Source organism: Agelaius tricolor, unplaced genomic scaffold, assembly GCF_023055355.1.
Source record: "Agelaius tricolor isolate 1412-34295 unplaced genomic scaffold, bAgeTri1.0.p SCAF_3, whole genome shotgun sequence".
Lineage (NCBI taxonomy): Eukaryota > Metazoa > Chordata > Aves > Passeriformes > Icteridae > Agelaius > Agelaius tricolor.
In genome coordinates this window covers 36,935,464-36,953,819 of record NW_027269263.1, presented here as the reverse complement: position 1 = coordinate 36,953,819, position 18,356 = coordinate 36,935,464, and the positions used below count along the sequence as shown (strand labels likewise).

Here is an 18,356-nt window from a genome sequence, read left to right as displayed (position 1 = left end):
TGGTTTGCCAAGAGTGAGGAAATGGAGCAGTTAGGAAAGGAGATAACCTGTATTTAGGGGTGCTGGAGCTTGGCTCAGTGGGGATGGTAGTTGTGTGCTTGCTTCATCAGCTGCAATGGGCCACTGGGCAGCAGTTCTTTTGATCTGGATGGTGAAGTTCACCTGCTGGTCCCTTGGGATGGGCATGCACAAGGCAAAATGGCTTTAGATCTTAGTGTGCTCTTAACTGACTTGTTCACTGTTACCCAGAATTATTAATAAATTGTGTAATTTTTGAAAATATTGCAAAAGGGCCCTTCAAAAGAGCCACCTATAGTGATGAATATAATATTAAGTGCCATTTGACTAATATACTTCATTCAGCTTCAGCCAGCAGAGATTCTGGAAAATCTGAAAGTTTATTCAATTGCAATTGGAGCCTAGGCTGAGAAGGATTACATTAGGCTTGGAGGAGAAGAACTGCAAACTTTCTGCAGCCTTCATTGCTGTGCATCAGGGCGTTAAGAAATGTTTCAATAAGTAGGTGTGTGTCATGTTTAGCATTTGCTAATATAAATTAGATTGTGTGTTTTGAGTATCTGTTAGACTAGGAGAGAGTTTGAGTGTTGTCAAACATAATAACAGCTGTGTGGAGCACAGACTGACAACTAATCACTAACAAAATAACCCTGAGGAGTTTTTAGGCAGTGAATTCCATGGTTACTTTCTTTTGATGAGAATATCATCTTGGAACTGGTGTTTGAGCAGCACAGTTGGGATGCTGGGATTTGGGGAGTAATTTAACAGAGGAGCAAGTCAGTCAAGTTCTGGTGTAGCACTGTGTCCCATCCCTCTCACAGGATGTTCTTCTAGAGAACTATCAACATAGCGGCCGGATTTAAAGTGTAATTGTGCTGCTGATGGGATGTGAACACAGAGGATGATCTTGCACATAATGAATTTTGATGTCTTTGATCACTTGATGTTCAGTAGCATTGGTAAGCCCTAGGGGGAGAGATGACCCCACAGCAGTGTCTCCAGGCACCTCTTCAGGGTGATCTGTGCTAGCCCCAGAATGCTGACTGGTGTGTGAGTCAACAGAAGCCCTTGTCAGGCTAATTAAAAATACTTAAACTGACTGCCATCTTCTCTTGCTGTAAAAACAAAGCTGTAATGTCAATTCTAAATTGGCAAACTGTGCAGTCAGTTTCCTTACAAACCTGGCAAATTGTGTGATCGTGCAGATTTGATACCTCTCAGAGGCCACTTTGAGACTAATTTCAGTTTCTTAACTCCTAAGGTGAAGTAAAGTTTCTTTACTTTTCTGGTGTTGAAAAGATAATATTTTTCTTTCTTTTTTCCTTGAAAGAAAGAGGCTGGATTTGCTGTCTAATTTGGTCATATACCAACTGACAAGTTCGTGTGGTCTGTGTCACTGCAGAACATCAGATTCAAAAGGTGGCAAGGACTAAGTGCTTGGAGTGTTACAGAACATGGAATCCTCACTTTTGAGGGAAATTCTGCTTTAAGGATACAGCAACTAAAATATCTTGTTCCAGCATGAAATAAAACACCCACTCACAAGAGTCAATTGCTTATGAAGCAAAATTCTGAAAGTTTGCATTTCAAACTAAAATGCTTTGTTCAGATGCCTTTTTCATTTCATATTATGTAACGAGCTATTTTTAAATAAGATGATAAGATGTTTAATCCTAAAAAGAGTAAAAATCATGCTTTTAGCATTTGGAAATCTATTTTTGTCAAAGATGACATTTTGCTGTCAAGGACTTTGCTTTCCACAAACTGGTATTTTATGTGAGACCTTTCCATTAAAGTGGTTTCAACCAACTATATTACAGAGATCCTTCTGGGAACATTCTGCAGCTCACTCCCTGGCTGCTCAGCACTGGGATTGCCAGGCTGCTTAGGGAGCTGAGGAGCCCACATGCATTCCTAAGCCATATGTTTTCCTTCTGAGTCTGTAGGGGAACATTATATGAATCTACTTTTCTGTGTCATGTACTTTCCTAACTGCTTTGTCCCTAACTCTCGCCACTGAAGTGTCTTATGTCTACTAAAAGGACCTCCCAGCTTCCTCAAAACAAATACCATCTCATAATTGGCTAAAATTTGAGCAATTCTTGAAATTGGCTTTTGTCATGGGCTTCTTCAGCTATATTCTTCAGGATTTAACTAAGCAAACTCTCTTGTTGGCTGCTTTGACTAGTGTCAGGAGACTGAGGTAAGACTGCCTTTGTTAAAAGCCCTGGGAGTCTGTTTCAAGTGACTCTGGGCTGTGCTCAGTATCAGCACAGGGGATAAGACTTCACCTGACTGGCACTTTTTTCCTTTAAGTGTCATTCTAGTGCTACTGTTATTAGGGAATTGGCTGCATTCAGAGCTGGGGTCTCTGCTGCTGGCAAATTCCTGGGGACAGTGTGGAGCCTGCTGACTAGGAGATCATTGTGTCCTTGAGGAAGGTGCTGCCTTCTGGCTCACTGCTGCCAGTCATTTTCCAGTTCAGTGCGCTGCTGTGTCTGGAGGGGTGAGATTTTCCTTAGAAAGGAAGGTGCCAGGGGTTCAGGGCTAGGTGGAAGCTGAGCAAAATGAGCAGCTGACCTCAGGGCACTTGTCTCTGAGAAGAGAGGGCCTTCAGTTGCCTGTTCACTTCTGCCTGTTGAGCATCAAACTTGGCCCCAGATGTGCTTCACACAGAAGCAGGTGGCTGCTCTGAGACATACCCTTCACCCACAGCAGTGTGCTGAGACCTGGGAGACCCTGCTCAACCAGCTGTGCTCTCCCACTTCTGTACAAGCTGTGGGTGCTGTGAGATGAATAGCCATGCTCCTGCAGCCTTCCATCCCACCCCACTTTGAGTGCTTGCCCTCAAAGGTGGGGAGGTGGCAGACATCTGGGGTGAAGGTGTAGTGGGGCTAAAGTGGCCTGTCTGAGGTGTGTTGTGTAGGTGTGTCCTGTAGTTGGCCTCAGCCTCTAAAATGAAAGGTGCACCTTGCAATGACCACCTGAGATGGTGAGAGAATCAGCCACTGATTATTTAACTACAAATAGTTCTCTTTCTTTCCTCCCTCCCTTTCTCCCTTCCTCCCTAATAAATAGTTCAGCAGTATTTTTTTTAATGATGTAGAAACTTGATGGGATAGTAACAGCTGGATGTGGTTACAACATAGAAAAAATATTTTGCAGAATAAATATTTCATTGTTTATCATGGAACTGAACAGTAAATTCAGTAAATCATTCTGTAAGCTATAATCTGGCTGCTTAATCTAGGTCCAGTTCACAACAGAAACTGCATATTATTTGGTATAGGGATGTACAGATCACTGTCCTGCAGCATTTGGTGTAGGGTGTTGTTACTGTCCTTTGTCAGTGTCCTAGCAGCTGTGACAGCAATGAAACTGGTTGAGTTAGTGCTACACCAGAGGTTGTGTTTATTTTGGGAATGCATACAACTTGGAGGCTGGCTGCTTAGCTGCTTCTCCATATTTTTCTGTATAACAGCAATCCTGTTGCTGTTGCAAAGTCACAGCTAACCTCACAGGATTAGCTTTGTAATGCATGTAGAATTTTGACTCCACTGAATTTCACTTTGCATAACAGCTGTGCCATGAGAAGTTGATGTATTAGAGAGTGCTTGTTATATAAAATACTTCCTGAGTATTAGAAATAGGGATTAATGCAACAGATTATTGTGTGTGGAGCCTTTTGGATTGCTTATCGAGCAATACTTGTAGTATTTCTATACTAATTTGCTTGGAAAAAGTGGTTCTCAAACCAGTGATCTCTTATTTCTCTGGTACTGCAGTGACTTTGGGAGGTGGGATTTGATTAGCTCAAATTGAGGAGGCATGCTGGAGGAAGGATGCTGCTGTTTGGAGACAGCGAACTCAGAACAGCCTGTTCTCTGTCTACAGTCCCAGTCCCTGTCAGTCAGTCATGGCAGTAGAAATAACTGGCAGCCACTGCTCTTCCCTCTGCTTATTTGCAGCTATTCAGATGGATACCTGATCAATGGTAAAGTTTTGTTAGTCCAATAGTTGCCTGAAAAACTGGAAAAGCTTTTATTCAGTCACCCGGGGATTATTGTGATCAAATGAGATGAAGTGCCAATTTCCACACAGTTTCAGGAGCAGTGTGAAACAGCTCATCCTGCTGCAGCCCAGAAGCTGCATGTCTGCCCTGGGGCAGGGCAAGTGTTGGCCATGGGGGCAGGAGTGGGGTGCAGGGCCCAGCTGAGCAAAGGGCTCAGATCTGTGTGCTAAAGTGTTTGTGTGCTTTGTGTGATGCACGTTATCAGCATCCAGGCTATAACCTAGCAGTTCATTGCACTAACTGGCAATTTGCAAGGAAGCTGTTCCACAACCCATGGTGTGAGAAATGCACCTGGGTACATTTATATTTCACAAATCTTTACAGTTCTGAACTGATGGTAGATCTGCTCTGATACCTGCAGGTAGTGAGCCACAGCATCTGTGGCAAATGTTGGCCAATCAAGATGTAAGGGTTTGTGTGTATAAGCTCACAGCAGGGGTGGCTGTGTGAGCTGCATAACTGCAGTATCATATCACTTCAGCCTTTAATCTTTTTCTGACAAGCTTTTGGATGTGGAAGCAGCCTGAGAGAAAAAGTTCTCTTAGATTGTATGCATAGTCTTTCACACTTGTCTAGCTGAGCACTGCTTTCTTTTATTCTGCTGGGGGTTACAGTTCTGTAAAAGAAACCATTCTGTTCTTTTTCCTACTGAAATGCTCTTTTCTAAAAAAAAAAAAAAAAAAACAAAAAACACCAAAAAACCAACCCCAAACACTGTGAACTTATAGGAGGGTTAATGGGGCTTCAGTGAAAACATCCAACAGGATCTATGGCCTTTAAGTAACACAGATGCATTTTATCTCCAAGTGCAGCACGCTAAACATTCTTTGGTCGCATTAGCCTTTGAAGAAAAGATTTCCTGGATACTGAAGATCAAATGGAGGATAACAGCTGCTTGGGATAATTAGTGCTAGGAATAGACTGATTTATGGAGAATCAGGCAGTGCCAGCAGCTATGTTTCTGCAGCTTTAAGATTGCTTGGTGTTTAAAAACAAGATGATAGAAAAGTGGGCTGTGGCACTTAGCCTGTTTGGATCAATAGTCCTGCTTATTATTCTGCACTGGGGCAGCTCTGAAGGAAGAGTTAAATGTGAATCTCAGATTTTTAAAATGTTTTTCTCCTTGAAGCTGTTAATAACCTGAATCTGATTTACTGAGCAGTAAATGAGTGCTCCTCACATAGCCTTGAAATTTGCCAGAGAAATCAAATCTATGTTCCATCTCCACATTAGATCATCTTACAAGCCTATAATTTATATTTTTCTTAGTAAAATTTGGAACCTTCTTGCTATGTTTTGTCGGCAGTGAAACAGCTTCTAAATTTAGTTTCCTATAAATTATTGGTAACTTCCTAAAATCACAGAACCTGGTTCTGATCAACATGTTTTCTTTGCCATCCATACAATACATATGGCCAAATACAGACTATGTGCAGTTTTTGGTTCTTGGGCTGGATTAGGCATCATTAATAACTAAGATTTTATTTTTGTGTATGTGTGTTTGCGTGGTTTTCGTTGTTTGGTTGGGTTTTGGGGTTTTTTCCCAACATGTTATTGTTAATTTCTAGTCTTATCCAATGCTCATGGCAGAAATAGCTATTGGACCTTAGATCCTGAAGAAAAAATAATTATATGGTGAAACTAAAGAAAGTCAGAGTGGGGAGGTAATCAATGTACAGATTTTTTTTTTTAAATTTATATTAATCTGAAAAGCTAAATATTACTGATATTTATAGTATTATCTAGAGAGGTCTAGAAGTCAGGTACCTATTGACCTGGACAAACTAGATATCACTGGACAGATAGATGGTATGAGACTCTTTGAAAAACAAACTTAATGAGACAAGACTACTTGAAGGCTGGCAGAAAAAGCACATGTTTAAAGAAATGATTTGAGTTATCCTGAGCTATGCAGTAGTAAGTAAATAGTCAGAGCTTTGCTGTTAGCCAAAAACTCATGCTTGTGTGGTGGTGAACATGCTCAAAATCAATTTTAATGGCTCTAGGCTTCAGTACTAAATAAGCCTTTGATTAATCCTAAACACATCCAATTCAATAAACTTGCCCTGTAAGAGTAAGTTATGAACTGAAGTTTTGTCATTTAGCTATTGAGTCTAAAATCTTTGAGTAGTAATATTGTTGGAACTATTTTCTCCTCTTCATCTCACAAACTTCATTAAAGAAACTCTGTGTCAAACTTGCTTAACTGGCTAATGTGTATATTTTTTTTTGAAAGTGGAGGTGGTGGTTTGAGGTTCCTTTGCTTTGCTAGCTGCTTTGTTTCCAGCACTTGGAGAGTATGCTCTGTGAAGCTACAGCCCACTTGGGAGAGGAAGAGAATTGGGGTTGCAATAGCTTCATGTACATGCAAAACTTTCTTTATGGAACTAGTGGCATCTACAAATGGGAACCACTGCATACATGATGAAAAAACTGGAGTGGTGGTGCAGGCCTTGCTATTGACTGATCAAGGTTTGTAGTTCCAAGAGCTCTATGGTGCTTTTATGAGCTTCCCCAGTAGTCAGCACCATTCCTCTCTCCAACTGCATGTTGGAGGGTCATGTTCCTGTTCCTGTGGGGGCCATGTGTACTGGGAGAGAGGATCCATGCTGGAAGCTGGACTCTTACCCTTGGGCAGTGGAGGACAGCCTGGCTCTTTGCTACATGTCTCATTAAAACCTTCCATGGGCTGAACCTAGTGTTTGCTGCATGTCCTTAGCATTACTGCAAATAACTATGAGTCAATGTATAAAAGGTATAAAATTTTATGTATAAATGTGGTCCATTTCTGTAATAATTCCTGGCCCAAAGGAAAGAGATTTCACCATTAATAATTTTTTTAACTTTGGCAATTAATTTTTAATCTACAATCTTTCCAAGTGTTCTATTTGTGGATAAATCTTGTCATGGGGATATAGGATCATTTTGCTTTTTTTCATTATGTTGGGCAGATAAAAATCCTGCTGTTTCTGGAATAGCAGTTCAGATCAATGAGGCTGGTGACTCACACTATAAAATTCAATTTGTATGCTAGGTGTTAAGCAAATAATCAGATTCTAATAAAGGAAGAGAAGTTCCATTTTACATCTGGGACCTGCTATGACCTCCATTTTTCTGCAATATTATCTTAAGCATAACTACAAATCATATCTGTCAGAATTCCTTTTTCCATGTATTGCATTAGTTTTTCTGCTGAGTTGATGACTTATTTTTTTAAATTACCATGTAGCATTTAAGCAGGATTCTGGAGTGTGAGTACTGGCCAACATATGCATTTACTTCATATTGTTTAGCAAGGTTAGGAAAGGTTTCTTAACATTTAAAATCATACTTTTCAGCCGTAATTTTTCATTACATAGGCCTGTTCAACAATTTTACTTCTTAATAGATGCCTTACCAAAATGATGTTTTGAATTTCTTTTGTAGATTCAAATAATTTCTCTGACAAAAAGAAGGTCATTTGCTCTCTGAAACCTCACTTCCATTCATTACTTCATGTTTAATTAAAAGGTGTTCTCTCTTTATTTTATAGACCATGTCAGCATTGCTATGACTTTTATTCCAGTTGTTAACTCTAGAATTTATGCTGCTGGTTACTGCAGCAGTTAAAATATATTGTTATTTTAACAGTGCTTGCATGACACATCTTTTAGCTTGCTCACAAGATGCAACTATCTACTATAGCTTTACTGCTATAGTTGGCACATGAAGGCAATAAGCAAAATAAATTGATTCTCCCCTTCCTTTTATTTTCTTCATCACTGTTCCTCAAGTGGCAATTATAACTTCAGAGTGTATTTGTGCATTTGAAACAAATTTAAAAAATATATTAAGAAACCTAGATGCTGTTGTTGACTTACAGACACACAGCCAATTTTACAACATGGAGACATCAATCCAATTATCTATCATTTTTCTCTGATTAAGAGCTTGTTAGAAGCATGTGGAACATAGCATTTGGAAACTTCTGCAAGCTCCTTTTTTGTTGGGTGTACTTTCCTCCTTTTGGAAGACAAAATATATATGAACAAAGAATTAAACATAAAGTGGACTTCAGCATTGGATTAATCACCTATTTCAGTGTTTGTACACATGTTTTCATGAATGCTAGTGTGTGTGCTTTCCTCATGGTCATTGTAGATCTAATCTGTCTTCCTCTTGTTGCTTTCATATCCAAAACTCTTCATAACCTACTTTTTTCTCTGTTTCTCTTTTTTCTCTGTCCCATCCTTATAATTTCTTACTTAGTATACAAGCTTGGCTCCTGCCTCCTACCTCCATCCCACATGTGTCTTAAAACAAGTACATTTTCAATTTCCCCTCATGATGACATTTTCTTATAGACGTTTCACCATATTGAACATGTTGATTAAAACCTGATCTCTTAGCACTCTCATTGACCTTATGCATTCATGGTGTGTCCCTTGGAGCTCATGTCTGCCATGAAGGTCATAGAAACAATAGCAGCTCATATGTTAAGAATATTGTGGACTAGGCTTTTCAATCTCACCTGGTTGTTGACCTGTACTTCTCTGCTGTACTTCTCTGTCTGCTAACGTGTTTGCTAATGTGTTTTCTCTTCTTCTTTTTTTCCTTTTTTTTTTCTGTTTTTTAAGCAGGCAGTCTGAGGTTTCATTGTACTTGTGCAGTACCTGTAGCAACAGTGCTGGAGCCCAGAATTGGGATTTGGATTTACAGGCACTGCAGTGAATACAAATAGCTTCAATAGTATATCAGGCATACTCAGTTGTGTAAGTTTGTTGTTCACTATTATTGGCATAATAAGGTAAACAACTGCTGTCTTGTGATCAAGCAAAATTAGTCTAAGCTCCTTTTTGTTTCCCACGTAGATAGTTCTGAGTTAAATCTGTGCCTTGTTCTTTCAGTGTAGCTGTTGAACCATATGTTAAAAGTTTCCACATCACATCCGTTTTGTAATGTCAGTAAGGTTTTAGGGTTTTTTTCTGAAATATTTGAGGTGCCTGTGATCTGTGCTGCATTATGTTTAAAAAACATGAGTCAGTTTCTACTTTTTTGGAATTCTTTCAATTCTCTCCTTTTAAGCTCTGGGAACAGTCCATTCCCAGAGAATGGGAATGGGCCTGGAGTGAAATAAGCCACCTTTTGTACCCAGCCCATTGGCGTTAGTTGCTGTCACTTGTGTGCTCAGCATTTCTGAATTATCAGCAAATTTAAATTCTTCTATTCTCAAAACTAGTTTGACCTAGGAACTCCAGGCACTACAGAATACAGGCTTATTAATGGTGTGGTAGTGAGAGATGGTGACATAGGAGAGTTAATAATTTGTGAAGTAAATCATTTGAATATTAATATATTCAGTGTTAGCTTGATGTGATTATGTTGTAGACAGGTTTAAGAAAATCTTCCGGCTTATTGCTGAGGGGTTTTTTGAAGAACTCAGGGAAAACAGGAGCTTTTTGCTCTACTGGATCAAGTACAGATCTGGGAGATGGGTTTATGCAGTTCTGCCATTGCTGCCTGTAGCTCTGGCACTGTACAGATGTTAAGTCTTTCTGCATGTCCTTCATTCATTTGCACAGTTATGTATTTACAAATGGAAAGAGGTTCTGAGTAGGTTCAGAGGGATTACAGGCACATCTGTATGTCTGTTTTAGCAACCTGCAATGCTTTTGAAGGCTTTCATATACTCACCTACACGATCCATTGCATAAGCATCTTGTGCTACTCTATGAACAACCAAGGGATTGAGGGACTGCAGTCAGCCTTACCTGCACTGATTCACTGCCTTGGAATGTGGTGCCTCCCTAGATGGGAAACTGGTCATTGTAGCTCCATACCATTGTGCTGTAAACTGCTTTCACAATTGATTTGCAGATGTATTATATTTTCAAGTGCTTTCACTAATGCTGGAGAACTGTGGCATACTTTTCAGGGTGTATCTGCCAGAAATTTCATGAAGCAATATGACTGTGAACGTTATTCAACTTGAAAGTACACTTATAGATGCAACTGTCCATCATTCCCAAAGAATAAATTATAACCTACACTTGTGTGCTAGCTCTATTGAGGGGACCTTCTTGTCTGCTCTCATCAATCCTGTCCTAGTGCATGCAAGTGTGTAGTACAGGAGGGAAGAGTGGATAATGTGTATGGGAAGAAAAGGGAGAATTAGGTAAAAAATCCCCAAATTCCACAACTAAAGACCCTAACAAAGAATCTTGAGTCTGAAGTTCTGAATCCTGATTGTGATGGCTGAAGGATCATGTAGTGTATATGCAGTTGTAAGTGTCTTACATGAGTTACAGACTTGTAGATTAATTTCCTGTTGAAAGATATATACCCTACTAAGCAGTACTATTTAAATGATTGTCTCTAGATTAGTCCTCAGCAGATATGGCTAAACAACATGCAAGCAATATTCTTTTTCAGATATCCTACCTATAAACAAGAGAATTTCCTAGCTCCTCTGTCATAAGCTCACCAAGAACAAGTGTGCTGTTTTAGGGCTTCCTTAAAAAGAAGGCTGTATTAAAGTGTAATTACCATGCTCTCAGTTTTGGAAGGGGAAATAAGTAATAAGGTTAGGTGCCTGAAGTTTAAAGGAAGAGGAAACATTTGACTAGCTGCATGCTTCCTTAGACTGAATCATATAAATTTTGTTCTCTGTTCCTGGAAATCATAGATGTTATTTCCTGTCCATTGTGTAGTTTGTATTTTTGCTGAATACCTTTGTAGACAAGGATTGGCTCCACAGCTTTTGTCTGTGATAGTTAATATAGGACACAGCGAGGTCTTGACCTCTTTTGTGATATTTGTGTACAAAGTCATACAGATGATGACTAATGCAATGAAAAGCTGTAAAATATTACAGCTGTATTGATGAGATGTAGTGTGTGAACACACTGCACCATTTTCCTGAGCCATTTTTCCTGCTTTCAACAAGTGTGTAGAATTAAGGCACAAATACAGTAGCAAAAATTCGTTTTTGTATTTTTTCTGGAACCATCCTTTGTGCATTAAAGACAACCCTGGATTACTTGTCTGGCAACAGAAACCAGCTTGATGGCAGAACTGAATCTGTTAGTCCACAATCATGTTTCTCCTTCTGCATGACACAAATCTCTGCATAGGCAGGTGCTCCTGCAGCAGTGATGCAAACAGATACACAAAACAGTGCCACAGGCTCTGTGCTTGGTGTTCCACAGGGTAGTTGCAGGGAGCTGGAGGATCCCAGCACACACTTCCTGCACTCTGAGGTAGCACATCTGTACCAGGGGCTGTGGGCAGAGCAGTATGGGCCCTGCAGGAGGGGATGCTCCCCTTGCAGGCTCAGGTGGGAGGAGTGCTGGGCTGTGCCACCTCACAGGCTTCTGTGTTCAAGGGAACTTGTGTTCATGCTGTAGCATTGCTGTAGCACCTGTGCCCCTGTGGTGTCAAGGACCCAACGACCCAGAGGCCTCTTTTCAAGCTGTCAGAGGTGGCTCCATCTTGTGTGTTGGAGGAGTGTGAAACTCCAGGTGGGTTGTGCTTGTTTTTAGGCTTTTAGGATCAAGCAGAAGGAAGCAGGGCTGTTTTTTCAGAGGGGATGTTTAATAATAGAACATACATAGAACTGGGTAGGATAGGAATTTTGTGCCCCAGTGGTGGAGATGGTTTAATGGGCTAAATGTATTTAAAATAGTTTTGCCTTCTGGGAGAATCTCAGACTGGCTTACCTTTTCTTGTCTCTAATGTGGACATATTTCATTCCATTTGTTTTCTCTTGTATACTGTCATTTGAAAGTGAAATATTTTTTTCTTTTGAGCCTCATGGTGAACTACAATACATGTCAAGACATATGTTGGTTTATTTGCTAGCTTCTGTCGAGCTATTTGAAACCCTGTGGTAATAGAGTTACATTTTCTGGATACATTTTTGGGCTCTTTAAAGTCGTATATTGAGCTCTGGGACTTAGCAGACAGCGACCCTATGATTTGATCAATATAATAGGTTTTCCCTTGTGGTTGCAATACATTTTTCCCCCTCATCCTATTGATATATATTTCTTTCTGCTATTTGCTGTATCATCAGCTGCTGTAGTGCTGCTGTTTAAGTGTAATTTCCAAAATCCTCTTGGACGAATCATATTACAGTATTATCATATAATATATTTATTTTTTCATGGATACATGTAATTTTAAGTATTTTTGCTGACATTGGTGTTGAGAATTGTGGCATATAAGCTTTCTTCCCAGACTTTGACTGTTTTACTGGGATGTTGTGATGCAAATCAGAATTAAGAGAGGTCTCTACAATTTTCTGTGAAATAAAGGGGAGGATGTGGAGTTCATGAAATGAACAGTGACCCAGCTGAAGATGAAATACAGTGACCCAGCTGAAGATATCTTACCATTTTTAGTCTTTTAATTACATTCAGTCTTCTTAGCACACATCAGAAGAGAAGTGGGGAATTGTGCCCTCTAGTAATCCTGGGCTTGGGCAGTTAAAGCTCCATGCAAACAAATAGATTCTTTAAAAGTAGATTGCTCTGTGGCCCCATTTCTGCTGGCTGTCCTTCTGTTCCTGTCACTGCCCCATCTGTTTGTACTCATTGTCACTTTCTGGCAGCCTGTGTTTTACCTCATTGTCCCAGTGCAGACACAAGTGGGCTAAAGAACGGAGAGGTTTAAGGTAAATGGAGTTGGTCAAAACCTGGCATTTACTTTGGGACTGACCACCGTTTGATTGCAACAAAGGAACAAGAATACACATAGTAGTCTTAATTCTGGCCTTAAAATGGCATGTGTGGCAGATGGTGATAAGGTTGTAAAGAGGTACCAAATGAGGAGGTAAGGTTTTTCAGTAAGTGACTCTTTTGTGTCAGAGGGAATACACGAACTACAGAGGGAGGAAAAAAAGCAAAGTCTCAGGTTAATTATTACAAAATACTGGAGATGAAATATCTTGCCTAGCCAAACGTTTTTGATTTTTTTCCCTCAAAATCCTTTCTGAATGTCATCTGTCTTGTCAGTAAATGCAGATGAGGGCTTATGGACATGACCAGACTTCCATGCACTGGTGGATCAAACTAGATTCATGATGGTTGGCATGTCCTGCCACAGGCAGATTAGAGGCTTTGCTTGATCAGTGATTAAAACCCAGTGCCATCCACTTTTCTAGAGGCTAGGTTCTAGCCCTGAAGATATGTATATGTATGCTTAATGGGAGGCTTATCCCCCTGCATCTAAAATCCATTTGTACTAATGATCCAGTGAGTCATCAAACCTATTAGTATGGCTTGGCTTCTTCAATTTGTCTCCTGAAGTTCGATTTTTGCACTTTTTCCTTCAGAATAACATTGTATTAATTGGCTGGCATGCGGGAAAGCTCCTTAATGGTGTGCTTGGAAGTATCTCTGTGCCCAGTCACAGTATGATTGTCCTGATTGTTTCCAGTTTTTTTGTAGAGACAAGATGACAAGTAGGAGAAATAGCAATGATGGGAATACTGAATTCTCATTTTGAGAGCTGGTTATCTTCATCAGCTAAACATTGATATCTTTCTTAGACCTGATTTCTAATTGTTTAAAAATTGGAGGTGACACAGTTTAGTGTGATGACTGATTCTCACTGTCTGGTTAGTGAGTGGTTTCTGAAATTTTGGTTATGGCTTCCAAGACTGGGCAACAGTGTGTGGTGTTGGATTAGTTAGTCTTGAAATGATCCAAGAATGATGTGGTGCTATTTGCAAAAGGTGCTCAAGCAAGAGGAGAATAATATTACAGAGTTAATATGGCTATTTCTGCATTTAAATGTTGCTGTTATAGTCCCATTGGTACAATCTGTACACCTAGGGAGACTAATTGATTTCAAATTTGATGCTTTAACCACTAAATCATCATCTCCAGCTGGCACTGAAATAAAGTGATTTGCATCATCTGCATCAGCAGGGAAGTGTCACCTTTGTTAAAAAAAGAACCACCGACACACAGACTTAATTATCTATTCAGAGTGCAAGCTAACAGCTCAAATGTAGTGACTTTTCTCCAAAACCCAAGCAGATATTTAAAGAGGCATGATCAAAATCACACTTCTCTGAAAGCTTAACAGTGACTTCTAAAAATAGTTATAACTGATTTTAAAAAGAGACTTGATTCTGTAGTTTATATTGTGTGTCTTTTATATAATTAGCTTTACTGCTTATCCGTTGCCAGTTTTCTCTCTTCATAATGTGACTGAGGAACACAACTTTTTAATATAGGAGAAAAATGTTTCAAAGCTAGTTGTTGGCAGGTAGACTGAGACTTCTGGTAGTTTGGCCTTTGAACCTGACTAATGTAGTGTGATAAATTTGCTCTCCTTCCACAAAAATGATGAGTGGTTTAGGTTATAAAAACTACCATTATTTCAAATGCTTTTCCTTCTTGTCAATCAAACCACTAGTTTGAGAATCTCTGAAACCCTTTTAAGATGCTCTTAGGCCAAATTGCACTGGAAAATGCATCTAATAAAGTGCTTTTGAACAGCTTCTTTTAACTACTTAGTGCCTGGCATGTTACTTGTAAGTGCAGTTGCAATGTAGATTCATGGAAAAGGCTCTTGTTTTAGCTGAGGATTGTTGTGGTTTGTGCAGAGGATGTTCAGGGTCTCTTTGCTGGTGAGTGAAAAACTGAAACTGTGCAGCATCTTGCTTGTGCTGCTGCTGGGGCTGTCACTGAGCAGGACCCCAGCCTGCCCTGGCACTGACATGCTGTTAAACTCTTTGCTCTCCCCCTGCTTCGTGGTCTGATAGTGCTGGTCAGACTCCTTCCCAGGACAGCTTTTTGAAAAAGGCAGCAGGATTATCTATATATGTCCAGCTGTCGGCCCGAGTCCCAGGTGAGAAGACCCTTTGGCGGATATTTCGCTCGTTTCATTCTCGGCAGAAATGTCAGTATTGCCCCCTGTTAACAGGCGTCAAGCGCGCCGTGTCCGCATTGCCCGTGTCGGGCGGTCTCCGCGCAGCCCGGGGCTTGTGCAGCTGTCCCGAAGCCCTTTGGCACAGCTGAGCCCCACCACTGCCCCGGGGGCTCCCTTTATTTCTAACCGGAGCTGCTGCTCCCCTCGCCCGCTGCATTCCAGGTGGTGCTGGAGGAGGAGGAGGAGGAGAGGCTGCTGGTTTATTCAGGCAGTGATGCTAGGGTTGTGGGCGGGAACAGCTTTCTTTTTTTTTTTTTTCCTTTCCCCTTTTTGTCTTTCTCCTCTCCTTGTCCTCCCTCTTCTCTCCGGCACTGGCACTTGGCTGTCTGCAGTGCGGGTCCCCGCACGCCATGCCCCCCAGCCCGCCGCCCTAGGGCTTGCCCCGGGCAGCATGCGGCAGGACCGGCTCACGGGCTCGCTGCGGCGCGGGGGGCGATGCCTGAAGCGGCAGAGCTCGGGCGGCGGCGTGGGCACCATCCTCAGCAATGTGCTCAAGAAGCGCAGCTGCATTTCCCGGACCGCGCCGCGCCTGCTGTGCACCTTGGAGCCAGGTACCCGCTCCGGCCGGCCGAGGCTGCCGATGCCGCCCCGTAAGCGGCTTAGCGGGGCGGGGGGAGCTGCCGGGGCCTCGGGGTCGGCTCGGAGAGGAGGAGGCGGCCGGCGGGCGATGAGGGCCGCGGGTAGGCGCGGGGGGCAGCGCCCGGGGGCGGCCCCGGCCCGCGGCAGATGCGCCTCTCCGGCCGCCGCTGCGGCAGCCCCGGCGGGGCCCGGCCGGCGCGGGGCGCCGCGGTCGCGGCCTGGGGCCGGCGGCGAGTCCGGAGCGCGGGGCTCCCGCCCGGGCTGCGCCGGCGTGGGGCTCGGAGCGGGGCCTGCGAGGTGGCCCCGGGCTGGGGAGCGGCCGAGGCACCGCGGCGGCTGCGAGGCGGCCCCGGCGGGGAGCGGGGCCGGGCCCCGGCGGGAGGCCGGGCTCGGCGGGGCCCTGCGGGGAGGCAGCGCGCTGCCCCTGCCCCGGGGGACTGCTCCTGCTCGTGTCCCGCCCGGCCCGCGATCCCGGCTACGCTCTCCCGATCTCCTGTCCTTTCCTTACTCCTCCCGCCCGGCGTCGCCGCCTCGCAGCGCTTTTGTGTCGTCTGTCCCCAGTGCCTTTCTCCCTCCGTCTCCTCTCCCCCGGGCTCGGCGACTCAGCTTTGTGTGTCCCTCCCCGAAGTCTCCTCGCAGCCTCCCCAGACCTTTCCTGATAAACCTGCTACCTCTTGACCTGCCGGAGACCCCTCCTCCCGCCCAGCCTTTGTCTGCGGTAGGGTGTTGTCTAAATTTGCAACCATGCCTATACCAAGGGGAAGGCATCAGCTCTGCAGCTATGTTTTCTAGATCCTGCTTCAGTCTCAAAATCTTTTAAGAACTGGATGCTCAGCACACGACGTGTGTTTACTCCAGGGAGGGGGGCTCTCAACAGAAGCACAGATGGGTGATCATAAGTGAGTGCTAGATTCTAGTTGCCTGCCATCAAAATTTTGGATTTTTTTAAAAAATGAAATATCAAGAAATTTAAATTCAATTTACCGTGTTAGAACTGTCACTTGTAGCTAAAACGTTGTGGATCTGTTGCCTAATTTTAGGCATTTAAAAAGCATGCAAGCCAGAGATCCACTGAAACATAGAGCACTACATGGAAATAAATGAAGATCAGTTTCCCATTGTACTAGCTGTGTGTGCATTAAGCACACAATGCTCACTGCCTCTGTGTTTGAGATGGGTTTCAGAAGCTGTTATTAATAAGGTCTCAGATACATTTTGGTAGATTTATGGGGTTGCTGTTTTCAAGGAAATTTTCCTGAATTGTAATTCTCAAAGACCCCTGTTCCAACAGTAGCCTGCTATTATCCCAGGTAATGACGTTATCTGGATAATGACATTCATGTATTTACACTCACACAAAGACCAGGGGATGTGATTGGGTGTAACTATGAATGCCACAGTCCTAAAAATCCCCCTGGTTTGGGATTTCCATATTGTTCACATGTAGATAAAGACAATAACACTGTTCAGGATATATGTTTTCATAGAGTGGTGGAGATGGGACAGCTAATGAACCCTTTAAAAATAAGCTGGATGAAATATTCTTCAGATTTACTTAATGTCTTTGTTAGCTGTCTGTATTGTGAAGTTTTTCTAGACTGGAGGTTTTAGATGTGCTTTGATACATCTCAGTGAGCTCTGACTCCTGGTGGAAGTGGTTTCATTCAATGTTACTCAGAATGTTACTTTTGGAGATAAATTGAAAGGCTAAGAATCTTCCTGAAACAGCAAGCAGCATAAGGTGATAGTTTACGTTGACACTTCTCTTTCCTTGAGCATGGGCTCCTGCTGCACACAAATCTGCTTTAGGCCTTTTTCCTTGTTTATTTTTGATAAAATATTTATTTGCATTCTGTGGGAGAGGTTTCAACAGCTGTGAAGTACAGCTGAGAACCTATAGTGCTACTTTGCAAGATTAAAGCTACACCTGTACAGCTCACTAACATGCATCAAAACACATCATCTTCCTTCTGGTTTGATATTTCTGAAAAAAATCCCAGATTTTGCCCTATTCTTTTGTTTAATGTTGCTGGGGATGCACTGGGAATTTGATTTTGTCACCCAGGTACTTGGCTGCTGTTATTTTTCTCTTCTCTTGTGGCTCTTTGTGTGGTTCTGTGCTACATTTTGGTTATGCAGAGGAAGACTGCTAGGGTTTGGGAATCCTAGGGATATAATCTTCCCTCTTACAGCCTTTTCTTGTCAGGAGTTATTGTGTATTTTACACAGGAAAGGACTGTGGTTGGGGAGGGGGATTTTCCTCATTTTAAATTCTTTTATTTTTTATATAACTTTTCTCCAGTGGTTCCTGGTGACAGGCTTGGAAGGGCATTGAACAGAGCTTATTTTGGCATTCCCCTACCTTTCAGAAATTTGTTGTCAAGCATGTACCTTTGTGTGTCCTTGTATTCATGGAGCTAATAATTCCAGAGTATTCCCAGCATATTCCTGCTCTTATGAGTTTATATGCTTCTCAGGCATGAAGAATAAGTTGAAAGTGTATGAACTGGAGGTGATATTTAGTATGTCAAATGACACTATAGCCTGGCTGATTTGATGTGAAAGGACTGAGTTGTACTGACAACACTTAAAGTAAAGTACACTGCTCTATGTGTGGTGCATCTAGGCCAGGCTGTCCCTGCTGAGGAGCTGGGAAGAAAAGTTCTCTTAAGGCCTGAAGGGGTATTTTTTTGCAAAAAGCATGTGTTTATGTAAGGGAGAGGAATGTGACCCAAAGATGGAGGATTGTTAGAAATGGGAAAATCCA

The 18,356-nt window shown here is 42.3% G+C and overlaps 1 protein-coding gene across 3 annotated transcripts in view; it reads left to right on the top strand.

Moving 5' to 3' along the window:
* The window catches only part of TBC1D30 (TBC1 domain family member 30), a 52,264-nt gene that overhangs the window by 7,410 nt on the left and 26,498 nt on the right, over nucleotides 1-18,356 (top strand). The window contains exon 1 of one of the 3 annotated variants that reach the window (XM_071423499.1): nucleotides 15,269-15,600. The exons of 1 other annotated variant lie outside the window; for it this stretch is intronic. In XM_071423499.1, coding sequence (XP_071279600.1) covers nucleotides 15,402-15,600 — 199 coding nt within the window. In that variant the 5' untranslated portion in view covers nucleotides 15,269-15,401. Of the gene's footprint in view, nucleotides 1-15,268; nucleotides 15,601-18,356 lie in introns of those variants that run through there. One more of the 3 variants, XM_071423501.1, reaches the window with a different exon arrangement.